This window comes from Neopelma chrysocephalum, unplaced genomic scaffold (assembly GCF_003984885.1).
Source record: "Neopelma chrysocephalum unplaced genomic scaffold, ASM398488v2 Primary Assembly neopelma1_124, whole genome shotgun sequence".
Taxonomy (NCBI): domain Eukaryota; kingdom Metazoa; phylum Chordata; class Aves; order Passeriformes; family Pipridae; genus Neopelma; species Neopelma chrysocephalum.
This window is the reverse complement of record NW_020897786.1, coordinates 1,573,275-1,587,807: the sequence shown is the minus strand read 5'-3', so window position 1 is coordinate 1,587,807 and position 14,533 is coordinate 1,573,275. Positions and strand designations below refer to the sequence as shown.

Sequence of the window (14,533 nt, the reverse complement as noted above, 5' to 3'; positions counted from 1 at the left end):
CTGCCAGCCCTCGAGCATCCCTGGCACGACACGGTTTTTCCAGGCCTGGCAGCGAAAAACCACCACCTCGATTCCTTATTTTTAATTCAGGTCAGAGATGCTCCGTTTCAAGCCTTTCCCAAGTGACATCCCAGAGCCAGGACCCTCGCTGGCACCCAGCACCGCTGCCAGGGTGAGGGATGTGCAGAACACCCATCACAGGGGAAGCAGTGGTGACCACAACACTCTGAATTCGACCCAGATTGTAGCAGGAGAAGAGGCTTTCACCCAAATTATGTTGAATTGCATTTATGTTTTAGTTTTTAAGGACATGGCATCGCCTGGGGGATCAGTATATGTTCCCACCACATGGGAGCATCCGTCCAGTTCCCCATGTGGGCATCCCAACCCTGGGCAAAACTGGGAAAGGGAAGAAGAGCCCTGTAGATGGGACTTTAGGGTGGAAGATGATGCATCAGCATCATCTTCCTCCACATTTCTCCCTAATCCATGGGCTGGGATACCATGGGGGGCATCAGCCTCTGTTTTTTCATAACAAAGGATGGGATGTCTCCATCCCCCATCCAAAGAGTGGCAATACCATCCCAGGGACATATGGGATGGGACAACTCCCTCCATCCCTCTGCATGTCAACAGCTGGTTATTCATTTATTTTTAAGAGCTTTTTACGGCCTGACCCTCTGTAAAACTACAATTAGCACATGTAGCTTTGTTGTTCAATAACTCCTCCCAAAGGATGTCAGGAAGAGCAAAAGGAAAAAATTTGGAGCAGCTGGAGCTGCACAAGGAGATGCTTTTCAGCTGCTCTGGATTTGGGAGCACCTGCATCACCTGCAGCTCTGGAAGGAGCTGCAAAAGGGGGAACCGAGGCACGGCCTGGGGACCACTCACCTTGCAGCCAAGGATGTGAAACCAATGGATGCAGCTGGGGCCATGTGGACAAGGGGAACAGCTCCATCCTCCATGTTGTTATTAGGAATGAATTTATAGCTGTGCCAGCTTTATTTCTTGCTCTCTGATAAATCCAAGTGACACCAGTTGTAAGTGCTGTATTAACCTTCGGGTGCATGGACGGAAAACTTCCATAAAACTGGGGTAAAGGGAGAGGGGGGAATTCCATCTGCTCCCCTTTTCTTGGAGTGCGGGTAATAAAACCCTCACTGGCATAGAGACGACCACAGGCGATGTCTTTGCTGCTTCTCTGCACACCCAGAGGGGTTTGGCTGTCGTTATTTAGCAGGAAAAACTGCTGCTTTGGGGTTCTTTAGGGAAAAACTCAACACGGTGGGAATGATTATTAACACAGATAAGGAGAAAACAGGCAAAGTAGTAAAAATGGCTTTGTTAGATCAGTAACGAAGTTATTAATGATGTTATTCACTGCACCGCCAACTTAATTATTAATGATGTTGAATTAACAGACTTGGTTCTTGCAGGGACAAGATCCAGCTCGTCGGGCTTGGTCTGTGGCTGCAGGTGATGGGGATGGAGTGGAATTGGACTGGGAAAACACCCACTCTTTCCCTTAACAGTATATATTAATGCATCAATGAACCTTTTCCCCACAGCAACCCAGCAATGTCCCTGCCCTCCACCCCCAACCCCAAAACCTGTTTGGGAACACCCAGAACAGCAACCAGAGAGCCACCAGAGCTCAAAGGAAGGGGCAAAGGGCTCCTCCAGGAAGCAATAAAGAACCATCAGCAAATGAGGACACAGTCTGGCCAGTGATCCAGGCCGGCAGATACCTCTGCCATGCGTCCTGCTGGTTTTTGGCCGGGAAGGATGCTCGGTGTCTGTTCTGGCCAGAGCCAGGCTTTGATGGGCTTTAAGCAGAATTCCAGCTTGGCAGCCAGCTTTGACCCTCCCCACAGCTCCTGTTCAAGTTGACCTGAATTACGAGGGGCTCCACTGGGGTTTGTGTTTTGAAGGAACTCCTCCGAGCTCACCCAATCCCTCCGGCTCCTGAGATCCAGCTGGAAAGTTTCTCCCACAGAAGAAGCCATCTCACAAATCTCACTCGGGCGAGGGCTCAAAATAGACCTCGAGTGCCTGGAGACTTCACTTCTGAGCTCGCTGACATGAAAGGCAGCTATCAAAGTGGATAACGGGATGTTTTCCAGCCTAAGGAAGAGCTCTGGCTCAGGGTCAGGCTTTGGGAGGGGATGGGATGCACCCAGGAGCCCAACTGCACCCATGGGTTGCCACCCTCAGCCCTGGGAAGCCAAGTCCCAAGCTGTCCCCATACACAGATGCATCTTCTCTCCTCAATTCCACGACGATCTGCTCTCAGGGGACTGAGACAACCTCTCCCACTGCAGAGATGGGCTTTATTTCACACTGACCAGGCTACAGCCAGCCCTTGGAGCTCAGCAGCAGCTAAAAGCATCCCTGGATTTTAGCTGCCCCTTCCCTGCACAGCTTGGAGCTGAGCTCTGGTTGCAGCTGGAAGAGGAATGTTTTATTTCCAAAGGGAGAGGTGATACTCCTGCCTCTGCTGCTGTACAGCATCTTGTCTTGTTTGTTCCTGGCTGTTCCACAGCTGAATTACCACATCTTAGGATGCTGCTTTAACAGGAGCGCTCCTTCATCCTCGCTTTTCCAGCTTTTGGGACCTAAATCCATCTTGTGCCTTGGGATTGGACTATGAAGGCTCTTACCTCCTCATCTCCACCCTTCAGGCCAGGTTGATCAGCTCCGTGGGCAGAAAAGGAGCATCCCCCCACAAAGCTGCCCTCCCCATGGACCAGGGCAGCTCAGCTGCATCTTCCCAGTTGGATTTTACTCGGAACTGGGAGTCACATCCTCCCTCCTTCTGCTTGTCTCCAGCCCCAGAGCCAGATAACTCACTGGCAGCTGTTATCTCCTCTCAAGGAAAGACTGGCTGTGGAGGAGGCAGGAGCAGAGTGTACCCACACTGCTCACAGCACCCCAAAACGTGCCCAGCACTCCTCCCCGGAGTGTCACCCCAGCATTCCTGCATCCCCTCATCCTGCCTCTCCCCCAGCCCAGGGCAGCCTTGGAGGAGTACAGGGAGGGGTCAGGGGCACCCTCCAAGCCGTGGTCGAGGATGTTTATGGGTTTTGAATTCACCCCGGTGCCATTTGGCACTGAAATTCCAGGCAGAGCAGTTCCCCTGCTCGCGCTCCTCTCCAGGCTCTGCCAGCCAGGCGGGATGGAGATGGATAAGCTGAGCCTGGCCAGACAAGGGCCTGAAGCGGGTGCTCGTGGCCATGGCACACTAATTAATCCTCGTTTGTGCTGGCACTTACCAGCCTGTAATTTCACAGCTTGCTGGAGGCCCCTGCGCCGCAGGAGGCTGCCGGTCTCTCCGTGGCTTCCCATGGATGGAGCAGTGGGTTCCAACCTTCTCCAGGGCTGATAAGCCAAGGATGGAGTGGTGTTGGCCGGGCACCTGAAGGAAAACTCCTGCTCTAGCAGGGGATGGGGAGCTGGGCTGGATACCCAGCATGGGTCAGGAGACCTCATCCCACCCCAGCAAGGGAGAAAGAGGAAGCTGTGATGTCAACAGGGAGCCCAGAGCACCGGGAAGGTGGTGGGGATGAGGAAATAAGGTGGGAATAAGGCTGTGGTCAGTGGGAGTGGCTGGAGAGCAGCATCCTGCTCAATAGCCCCAGGCTGACCTTATATGGGCTCCTCAGGTCACAGGTAGGGTGTGGATCCTTGGGGATGTTGCCCAGGCCATTTAAGGTCCCCAGGGTGGTGGGAGGCTAAACTTGGGGGTGAGGGGCTCCAAGTGACCTTCTGAGCAGAGCTGGCAGCTCCACCACCACCTCCAGCTCTGTAAAACCTGCTTCTCCAATAGCCACTGCTCCTGAAGCTCAACCCACTGGTACCCGGACACAGCCCTTGCTGCACTCATAAATGGATATTTATCCATTCTGTTATCTCACCCTATAAAATGCAGTTCTCCGGGTGGTGGCTGGGTGCTCTCCCACCACTGGGTGGCAGTGGGAACACGTGGACATGCATGTTCATGAGTGGCCCACCCAGGGACTGCCTCCTCCTCACCAGCCCTTCAGAGCTGTGCCTTGGTGGCCCCGTGTCACATCACCCCACTGTTCATCCCTGATAGGGACAGGGCAGCTCTGGCCTGGCCACATCCTGCTCTCAGGAGGAGCATTCCCTCAAAATACAGCCAGAAAGGGCAAATTTGAGACCAAAAATGCTTTTTTACCTCCATACTCTGGAGGCAGCAGCAATCTGGGTCTTGCCTTGATGCCAGGAGACCGCTTGGCTGGAGCATCCCCAGTTTTTGGGGTAGAGCCCCCCCCAGAAGAGCCGCAGGCCCCCCAGAGCCATCGGGTCCAGCTGAGCCTGCTGGAACACAGAGGAGCCCTGGAGGTACTTGTAAGACAAGGGATGACATGCTTGATGGGACTTCTTAATTAGATCTCGCTAAACCAAAATGTACCGGGGCTCCCCTGGCAGAACAGCGTCAGACAAAACATTAATCACACTCCAAATAAATAATTAAAACGTTGGGGCTCTTAGAAAGGGAAAAAAAAAAAAAAGAACCAACACCAAACCCGGAAAAATTAAAGATATCAGTGCCAGCCCATAATAAGGAGCAACACGGCTGGGTTTGGGGGGGCCCTGGCCTTGGAGGGAGCAGAGCTGTGCCCCCAGGGCCACCTGAGCCAGGTGGGACCCAACATGGTCATGGAAAGCTGCATCCAGAGTCCCAGGATGTATCAGGATGGGGTTTAGGACCTCGTAACCTCATACCTGGAGTTGTGGGAACACCCTCCCCAGCTCAGCTTTGTGCTAAAATGGGTCTTTTCACAGCCAGCACTTACAAACTCAAACGATGGATTACAAAATTATCCCCCCCTGGCTGGTTCATGCAGTGCCTGGGATGTGGTTCAGCTCTGGGATATCATCTGTGGTCCCCTCTGGGACAACATCCACAGTCACTACTTGGATATCAGCTACAAGTCACCTCTGGGGCAGCATCCAACATCCACGGTCACTTTTGGGGCATCCTCCAATATCCAACATCCATAGTCACCTCTGGGACATCCTCCAATATCCAACATCCAACATCCATAGTCACCTCTGGGACACCATCCAACATTCATGGTCACTTTTGGGGCATCATCCAACATTCATGGTCACTTTTAGGGCATCCTCCAATATCCAACATCCATAGTCACCTCTGGGACATCCTCCAATATCCAACACCCATGGTCACCTCTGGGACATCCATGTTCACTACTGGAATAACATCCATGGTGCCCTCTGGGATGCTGGGCAATGCCCAGCTCTTGGTGCTCCAGCAGGTGCCTGATGCAGCGTAGGAAAATCTGTTTACCCAGCACTTAGGAAACACTTTGGGGAGAAAACAACAACAATAAAGGCTCTAAAATAGAAGTCTCTCCCTCCCCATCCCTCTTAGCCGGAGCAGAGATTACTCAGGATGAGCAACACGGAGCTTGAATTATGCATGGCACCATTTGCATCCAAGCACACGACTGAGCAGAGTGGCCCTGCCCCTCCTGGGCCCCAGCCTGCAGAAACTCATGTCACCTGTGCTCTGTTTTCCTCTTCTTTACTTTTCCTACAACAGGGTTATTAAAAAGCCAGTCCAGGGCCGTGGTGGGATGGAGCTGCTCCCCTCACTCCATCCATGAGGCAGGTCAGGGATTTAGTGGGTTTCTTCCCTGCAAGGCTGCAGGAAAATGGACTTTATTCTGCCAAGGATTGGGCAACCCCCCGGCCCCTGGATGTGGCACCCATAAAGCAGCATCCCTGCCCTTCCTCCTCCTCCTCCCAGCCCTTCTCCAGCACAGCCCCTGAGTTCCAAGCTCTCTGGGAATGATGGACTCCACCAAAACCTGCTTTATTACATTAATATTTGCCGGTAATGAAGCTCACACTTAGAGCTCCAATTAAATTAGGAAAGCTATAATGAACAAGAAGTGGTGCATTAATTCGTTAGCGGGGAATTGCTCTAAATTACCTCAGCAAATACGGCAAACCTTCAATTTACCGGCGGTGTTTTCAAATGGATTTTGCTCCTTCATCTCCATTTACACTGCAGCACATTTTTTTTTTTCTGGCAGCAAAAGCAGAAGTGAATTAAGTTTGGTTCCTTGGGGAAACACATTTGTCTCTCAGATGGGAATAAATACTCATGAGAGATATCAGAAATTTTCCTTTTTGGCTTCTTCACCGGGTATTAACAGGGAAAATAGCAATTATTTACAATAAACAGCTTACAAAATGACATCAACAATGGAAAAAGCCTCTCTCACAGGTCCCTTCTCCCAAACACCAGAGCTTTAAAGAAAAAATGCAGAAGTTTTAATAACACTAGAAGTTATTTTTCCTACCTTTTTTTTCCAGTAATGTGTCTTTATTTTTAATGAGCTTCCCATGAGTTCACAGGACTCTGGGAGCTGCTGATCAGGGACACCTTTGGCAGGAAAGTGTGGCTGAAGGCCCTGAGCTGGGATCAAAGTGCAGCTGAAGGAGCAGGGGGAGCTCCAGAAGATATTTGGGGCAGGAATTGGATCCCCAAGACATCAGGGAGCTTCTTCACAGGGGTAAAATGGGGGTGGAAAGGAGCCCCTTGAACCAGGGGTGCAGAAGGATCGGTGTGGCATTGATGATCACATCAGTCCCGTGGCACAGTAGCCCAAAATTCCTGTAAGGACCACTGGGTTGTTCTCCTGCACAGCAAATGCCTTCTCTTTTAACTAATTGCCTTAAAGGCCACTCAGAACCTACAACCAACATCTCCATACAACAGAGACACACCTGAATAACAACAGTGCCTCCTTGTCCACTTTAGTAATTCCACCAAAGGATTGTTCTGCCAGCATCCCACAGCTTTCCCATTCAATCTTCACTCTGACTTCATGTGTGCCAGGGAATATAAATGCTGATAAAGCCCAGGAGCAGCAGCTCTGGGACTGGGGTGGATGGGGCTCACAGGTGGGAAAGAGGAGGTGAGGGGGACACCACAACATGCCATGCACATTCCCTCTTCATCCATCAAGGAATTGCATGAGGCTGCGTAAAACCGGGTAGGAAAAATGGACCAGCAATGTCACCCACACAAAGTCTCAGTGCCTTTGGGGACAGTGGGGCAGCACCTGGCACTACCTGACTCTCAGGGGCATCCAGTGGCACATTTCAGCCTGATCCTTTAATTGGATAAACATTCCATCAACCTCCATGAGACAACTTTGCCTCCCTGGCTCCTCGATCCACCCACAGCAATCCCAGCTTCCAGAATCTTAGCTCAGGCTTGGATTTCTGGGAGCTGTTTTTCCACTAAGCCCCCCTCCTCCTCCTCCTCAGCCCTCCTCTCAAGTTTTTTTTTTTCCTGGTAAACATGGTAAAAAGATTGTTTTGGGACTGATAATTTATTAAAGAATTAATAGCTATGTTAGTTATTCTAAAATCCAGTGTAGTGGGTACCACAGGGGAAGCCAAGCTCACATGTGGCCCCTCCTGGGCTGGGAAGGGGGATGCAGGAGGGAAGGACAAGTTCTTCCTGCTTAAGATGGGCCTCAAAAGAGGATTTCCATGCCATAACTCCCCCCACCCTGCCAGATTTCTTCCCCATTTCCCACTCCAAGGACACAGCTGTGCCTCCATGCCCTTGGGAAGAGCACAACCACCCTTTTGGCAGGGCAACATCACAGCCTGGCCACACACTCAGCACATGTCACCCTTTCAAGGTAAAAAAGGAGGTTTTAATCTTCTGTAGCTCCTCCAGGAAGGAGCTTGTGCATAAAACATGAAGGCTGAGAGCCTGATCAGGGAAGATTCCAGCCAAAAAAAACCCCTTACATAGCTGCCTCACTTTTCCACTTGATTATTTCAGCTCAGCTGCTTAATTCAATGAAAACAGAACCAGGAAACATTTGCCTGAGGCACATCATCCCTGGGCTTTCACTCCCAGCTTGTCTAGGGAGGCGGTCCCTGCTCCCCACCCTCCCAAGCCTATGGAGCACAGGTACCAAGCTGCTTTCCCAGCACTGGGGAGGCTCCTTTGCAGAGCCATGGCTGCCCTCAGGGTTTCTTGGAATGTGCTGCAGGGAGACTGAACATCACCAGAGTTCAGCCTAATGGCTGGGGAATTCCAGCCCAAGGGCAGGAGAGCTGCTTCCAGCCTTCAGCCACCAAATTTAGGGAATGCCTTTAACAGCAGCAGCCTTCAGAAGGCAAAAGCAAAGGAGCAAACATCTGAATCAATCTTGCTCCTTTTCATTCCTTATCCAGGGCCAGGAGCAGTTTCCTCAGCTCAGAACTGGCTGTTACAAGCATCAGGTGTTTGGATTCTCCCAGGGTATGGAAAGCGAGAACAAGCCACGTGGTCCGTCAGACCAGAAGGATGGAGGGAAGTCAACAGGCTCAGGGATCCTCCCTGGAGGGGTCACCAGCTCCTGTCAAGGCAAATTTGTGCCTCAAGGAGCCTGATGCCCTTGCTGTGCTCACCGCAGAGCACAGGGTCCCACACCACACAAACAAGGGTATTAATTCCCCCAGCACGGATTTCTGATCTTTAAACCAGGCAGCACCTCAAAGCACACGGCCCTCCAGCCGTGGGATAACAAAATCCTTCAGCCTCCAGCTGGAACTGGATACAGGGACACAAACACTTGAGAAATACCCGTGTTCCCCAAGCTTTTGAGGAGTGCAGGTGGTGTTTGACTCACCACATCAGGAGCTGAGGCACCAAGAATTGAATTCCACCACAGAGGAGATACTTTCAGCAGCCTAAGCCATGATTTTAAGACAAGCCTGTGCTGTTTGGGAGGGGAAGCCAAAGTGCACAGAGCAATTTAAACACAGCTTTAAGGCCTGTCTGGTGCACGTTGCCTCAATTTCAGTGTGATGAAGACTCCTGTGCCCCACAGCTCAGCTCCACTAGCACAGCAGGAAGAGTTCCCAAGGATGCTACAAGGAGAGGTGATGATAATCCAGGCAAATCTAGCAGCTGAGGGCTTCCCCTCCTTTATATTTAAAAAAAATTAAAATAATTTAGAGCTGGTGGACCACTAGCTTTCCCTACTTGTCCCTTTTTTCTTACAGTGTCCCCAGTTCCACCTTCCCATCCAGCCGCTGCTCCCTGCTCTCCCTCCAGCTGAGGCCACACTAAACAGGAGCATCTTGAGCCCTTTCCCATCCCCAACGCCAGTTTTTTTCCCAGTTCTCCCAGCAGCAGAAACCATACTCAGCCCAGCATTAGAACTGCCACTGTGTCCTTCGGGAGATGTTGCAGCCTGGATGAGGAGGCACTAACTCACACCAACAAGCCTGGCTCACATCCTGCAGCAACATCCCTGCTAAGGAGGAGCAAACAGGACTTCTGGAGTCAGGAAACCATTCAGCACCTCTCAGCACTATCAATTCTTCCCTCATCCACCTGAAAACAGGAGCCATACCTTGTTTGCAGCCAGTGTTCAGGTTTCTTTGTCAAGGATACAACACCCAGGGAGCCTCTGCATTTGGAGAGTTACATCCAAGCACACCAAAGGCTGCCTGGTGTCCCCCCCTTTCCACTGAGGAGGCACAGAAATGTTTCACACAAGGAGAGGGCAGAAATGTTTCCTTTTATTAGGGATGGAGGTTACAATGACATCCCAGGAGGGCAGGGACATTTCCTGCACACAAGAAACAGTCCCAGGGCCGTCAGGCTCAGCAGAGTGGCTGCCGTGAGCATGGCAACTTGGACCACCACGGAAAGTCCTCCAGCAGCACCTGGGAGAGACAAGAGACACTTGCTACACATCAAATGGCTTCCCATCATCTGCCAGTGGGTGAACTTGCTGGCAGCTCTGGGAAGGAGTTCCCCAGACTGTCTCTTGGTGGTTATACTAGAAAATCTCTCCAGGTGTGAAATCATGGGGGATTCATGACTAGAACAACCTGGAGTCACCTTCAGTGGAGACCTGACTGACGATCAAACAAAACAACTCCACACACGTACCCTGGGGGGTCTTCCCTGCTGGTCCAAGACCTCCAGAGGAACTCCATAATCCCTGAGCTGAGTCAAGGATTAACAGTGGCCCAACTGAGACTTCAGCTTCTGTCACCCTTGAGGGACCACCTAAAACAAACAAACAAAAATTAGTGAGTTCACAGGGGAGATAATTCCTGCTCACTCTGGATTTTAGAAGCAACAGAAGGATGGACCCTGGAAGAGCAGCTTTCCTTTTAGACATAAGGACACAGGCACAGTTACTTAGAATAAAGTCATACAATCCCATACAGTCATACAATGGCCTGGGTTGGAAGGGACTTTTAAGGCCACCTCATTTCCCCACCACCACAGGCAGGGACACCTTCCACTATCCCAGGTTGCTCCAAGCCCCATTCAACCTGGCCTTGGACACTTCCAGTGATGGGGCAGCCACAGCTTCTCTGGGCAACCTGTGCCAGGGTGTCACCACCCTCCCAGCAAAGAACTTCCCTATATCCAACCCAAATTCTCCCTCTTTCAGTTTGAAAGTACTTGCCGAAGGACTCTGGAGAAGAGCTGGGTTTGTCCTTGAACTAAAGATATTACAGCATGTTGGCTGTCCCAGCCTAGAGGGTCACCCAGCCCCGGGGGCACATTTTGGACACAGCCCTACCTTGCTCAGAAGGGACATCTCTCCTCAAGCGCCTCCCCGACCATCTGGCAGGAGGGTTGGTTCTCCGGGAGTATCCTCCATGCAACTGGCAGTTGCCGGTCTCACAACAGCTGCAGATGTCTCCAGTACCCTCCACAGGTGCCCAACTGAAACAGAATTATCTGTAAAGCCTCTCCTCTGGGCTGGTTCCCTCCCTACGTGCACCAGCTACTCACAGGCTGCTGGCTTTGTTGAAGGAACAGGCTTTGTTCCATGGATCTGGGGCTTGGTCAGCTGGGGAGACTTTCAGGTGGCAAGTGATGTAGATCTGGAAGGGAAATCAAAACTAGTTAGCCTTGGATGCTGATTTTTTTTTTTTCTTTTTTACAAGCAGAGCAGCACATCTGAAACACCCCGGGGAGGAGGGGTTGGCACAACATCTCACCAGGTTCCTGTCATCTCCTGCAAACTTGAACGCATCGACCACAAACTGCAGTGTTTCCTGCCTTGGCCTTGGGGCGATGAAGGCTGAAGTGGTGTCATCTGCTCTCCCATCCACCAAGCACCTGGGCAAGGGTCAGGAGTTAGGGACAAGCCAGCCAGCTCAGCAGTACCACCCAGAGCACGGCCCCCCTTACCCGCTGAGGTCAATGAAGGTGTATCGGGGGGAGGAATTCCTGTCGGGGCTCAGAGTGGCAACACAGTCGTCCACAAAGAGCCTCAGAGGGACATGGCCCTCAGAAGCCACGTCAGCCTGGAGGTGCAGGCTCTCCCCCAGCTGGAAGCCGTTGGAGAGCCTCTCTGTGCTCCAGTCATCTGGAAGGGAGATCCAAGGGCACAGGTCACTCGAGAGAGCAGCACATTGCCCTCCCTTGCACAGGGACCTCTCAACTGTGCAGCAGTGTGGGCTTGACTTCAGCCCAGATTATAGCTCTATTTGGGCTTTCAGCATGTGGGCAAGAGCAGAGAGGACAAGAAAATGGGGCTGCCAGGTCTGCACCCACCATCCATGAGGCGCAGGGAGAACATCAGCCTCTCCTCAGCTGACAGTGTGGAGCGGAAGGGAACCCACGTGGGCTGGACAGCATTGCTGCTCACATTGCTCTTCCTAAACAGGGGAGATCTGCATTAACAGTGGTGCCACCATCACCTGAGGTCCATGGGAGCAGAGGCACAGCCCCCACGCTCACCTGGGATAGTGACACTCGATAGGAACCACCACTGGGTTGGTCCTTACAATGACCAGGTTGCCAGAAGGAGCAGGTTTGTAGGACAAGCTTGTTTTGTAGATCAGGGAGTCTGGGGTCATCTGGAAGAAAGGTTTGATAGAGGTGAGAAGACAGGAAAACACACTATTTTCCATAAACTCAGCACCACCACAGACCCAGCACTGACTGCCAGGACACACAGGCCACAGCTATAAAGGCCCACATCCTCCACATCCCCAAATTCAGTGCCTATAGGACACCATGAAGCTTTACATTGGCATCCCAACAAGGGCCCAGCCTTGAAGGAGGTCAAAAAGCCTCAAGGATTTCAGAACTCCAAGCACCCATTCTCCCACACATTCATGGATCCAGTTGAATCCAGGTCACAAAACACTACAAGTCTCACTTGTTGTCGAGTGGGGGCTTGAGTACTCCAAGAACTACCTTTGCTATGGCCACACCATCCCTCACTGCTGCAAGCAAATCAGCCTCTCCTCACCCCAAACCCTTTACCGGGTCACTTCTAGGACCAAGAGCTTCTCTGTGGTGAATCAGGGAGCACATTGCTCTCCACAGCACTTCCCATTTACCCACCCAGCGCTGGTCAGAGCCCAGAGAAGGTCCATCCCTACTCAGTAGCCCCTCACCCCAGCACCCCCCCTCACCTGCAGGGTGCTGCCACACTCGTGCAGCCCAACCACAAAAGTCACAGTGCTCTCAGCAGGATTCTGGGACAGGGGCAGGCAGGAGGCTGATCCCAGGCTCAGATCCGCAGCCCGGACCAGGCGCCCGGTGCCAAAGAGGTCCCTGTGCACTGTGACCACCAGCTGTGCCTCCTGGCACTGCACGGCCACAGGGTGCAACGGGGCCATGGCCTGGAGCTGGGACACATCCACCCACGCCCAGGGCTGGGAGAAGGAAGGCACATGGGGCCGGCTCCAGGAGGAGTCACCCCGGACCCTCAGGACCCCTGAGTCCCTCTGAGGGAATCCCCAGGGGCTGTAGGATGCTGCTTCAGCCAGCACCCAGCAGAACAGAGCAACACCCAGGCTGCCTCCAAGCCCCATCCTGACTCCAGAAAAACCAGCTCACAGAGGAGGTGCTGCCCAGGACCCCTTTTATACCAGCACTCGCAGAAGCCTGGCCCAGCCCAGACAGGGCACACCTGGGAGCTGCCAGTGGGACCCTGCCCAGCAAGGAGCAGGACAATGGGATCCAGCTGGGACCATCCCTCCCTCTCAGGGCACAGAGGATGATTTTCCTTGACCTGCACTCGGGAATTGCCCCTGAGCAGTTTGTCCCACATCTTGCTTGTTTGGGATGGCATCAGCCACTGCCACCTCAGTGGCCAAATGGCCACAGGCACCTTGCACCTCTGTGTCCTTCTCACTCTGTGAGATGGAGCCAATTTTGACCAACATGGCCAAGGCCCAGCAAGGCTCCCACAAACATTTCTCCCCCAGCCTCCCCCACATGCTCAGCATCAGCAATTCCCCAGAATCCACGTGGTGATGCACCCCTGGAGGTGGCACGTTCAGAAATGGAGAGGAGAACAGCAAAACCCACCTGGGCTGTGGCCCGTGGCATCTGCAATCTGTCCGTGCCCGATTTCACGGGAATCTGCGCCGGGTAATTGTGTTTGGAGTAATGAAGGCATCATAACCGGCTCATTTGCATAGAAAGCAGAGGTACAAAAGGCGATCTTCCCATAATAGCAGCTGATAAGTGAATGGCAGGCATAATCAAGAGATTAATTGGCCCTCGTGTGTTAATTATGCTAATTGGCACAGCTGCTCGTGTGTACAGTAGGATGACTAATGGCTCTACACCTCCGAGCTGGGTGGAGGGTTGGGGTCACTCGGAGCAGTTTGTTGTGGGGGCAGGGCCCAGAGAGGGGGGTCCCCTTGCCACGGGGGGGATGCCCTGAGCACACCCACTCCTCAACAGCGTGGATGAACGAGCTGGGAGGGATATTTTAGCCTTAACGTTTGTGTTCCTGGTGTGTTTCTAATGGTGCTTTACATGAGTGCCCAGGGAAACAAGGGGTTTATTGGCTGCAGCATCTTCCTCCCGGGCTGACGGGACTTTTGAGGTGGATTTGGGATGGGGGAACCCGCCCTGTTCACTTGCAGGGAACATCACAGCTATGAGATGTATGAGCAAAACTCCCACCCAGATACAGGGGTGCAGCCAAATTCCTGGTGGGATCCCCTTGCAGGCCCATGCATCAGGCACTGGCTGTCGTGCCCCTGCAGCATGAATAATGCCACACACACACACGCCAACCTCTTCTGGCATGATCTCCATGTCCCGGCCTTGCCCCTGATATTTTTATGAATGATGAATAAATGATACGACAAGAAAAACCTCTCTGGCAGCTCAAGGCCTCTTTATTAATTCAGCAAGAGTGGGTTGTCTCCAAACCCAGTTCATCCCTCTGCTGGGTTTGGAGTGTTTTACCAGGCAAGCTGGGCTTGCTCGGGGGAGTTCCCGGAGCTGAGGGGATCCAGGAGGATGGGAGGTGATGTTCATGTGCCCACAGCAGCCGAGGGTACGCAGGAGGATGGGAGGTGACGTTCCTGCTGCCCCATTACCCATCCCAACAGCAGGACATGGCACTGAAGGTCCAGGATTTGAACCTCCTGCAAACCAACCTCTATGGAGAACCAGGGCTACGTGGATGGGTCCCTGCATCCCACACACCTTTGCTCCTGTCCCAAAGGGAGCGATGCA

The 14,533-nt window shown here is 52.5% G+C and overlaps 1 protein-coding gene across 1 annotated transcript; it reads right to left on the bottom strand.

Moving 5' to 3' along the window:
• Positions 1-9,607: 9,607 nt before the first annotated feature.
• Positions 9,608-12,867, bottom strand: LOC113974686 (zona pellucida sperm-binding protein 3-like). Its single transcript, XM_027698046.1, has 9 exons — positions 12,466-12,867; positions 11,783-11,901; positions 11,597-11,700; positions 11,231-11,408; positions 11,038-11,158; positions 10,829-10,920; positions 10,614-10,759; positions 9,968-10,087; positions 9,608-9,738 (listed from the first exon to the last, which is right to left on the bottom strand). Exons 1-9 carry the CDS (start codon positions 12,865-12,867, stop codon positions 9,608-9,610), a joined length of 1,413 nt encoding a protein of 470 aa, XP_027553847.1.
• Between the last annotated feature and the right edge of the window lie 1,666 nt (positions 12,868-14,533).

Bases quoted from the DNA above. Each gene is read 5' to 3' on its own strand.
- LOC113974686 (XM_027698046.1), bottom strand. From the start codon at position 12,867: ATGGGGCTTGGAGGCAGCCTGGGTGTTGCTCTGTTCTGCTGGGTGCTG. The intron at 11,902-12,465 runs GTGAGGGGGGGT...CCTTTCTTCCAG, and splicing joins AGTGTGGCAGCACCCTGCAG to ATGACCCCAGACTCCCTGAT. The intron at 11,159-11,230 runs GTAAGGGGGGCC...ACCCTTGCCCAG, and splicing joins ACCTTCATTGACCTCAGCGG to GTGCTTGGTGGATGGGAGAG.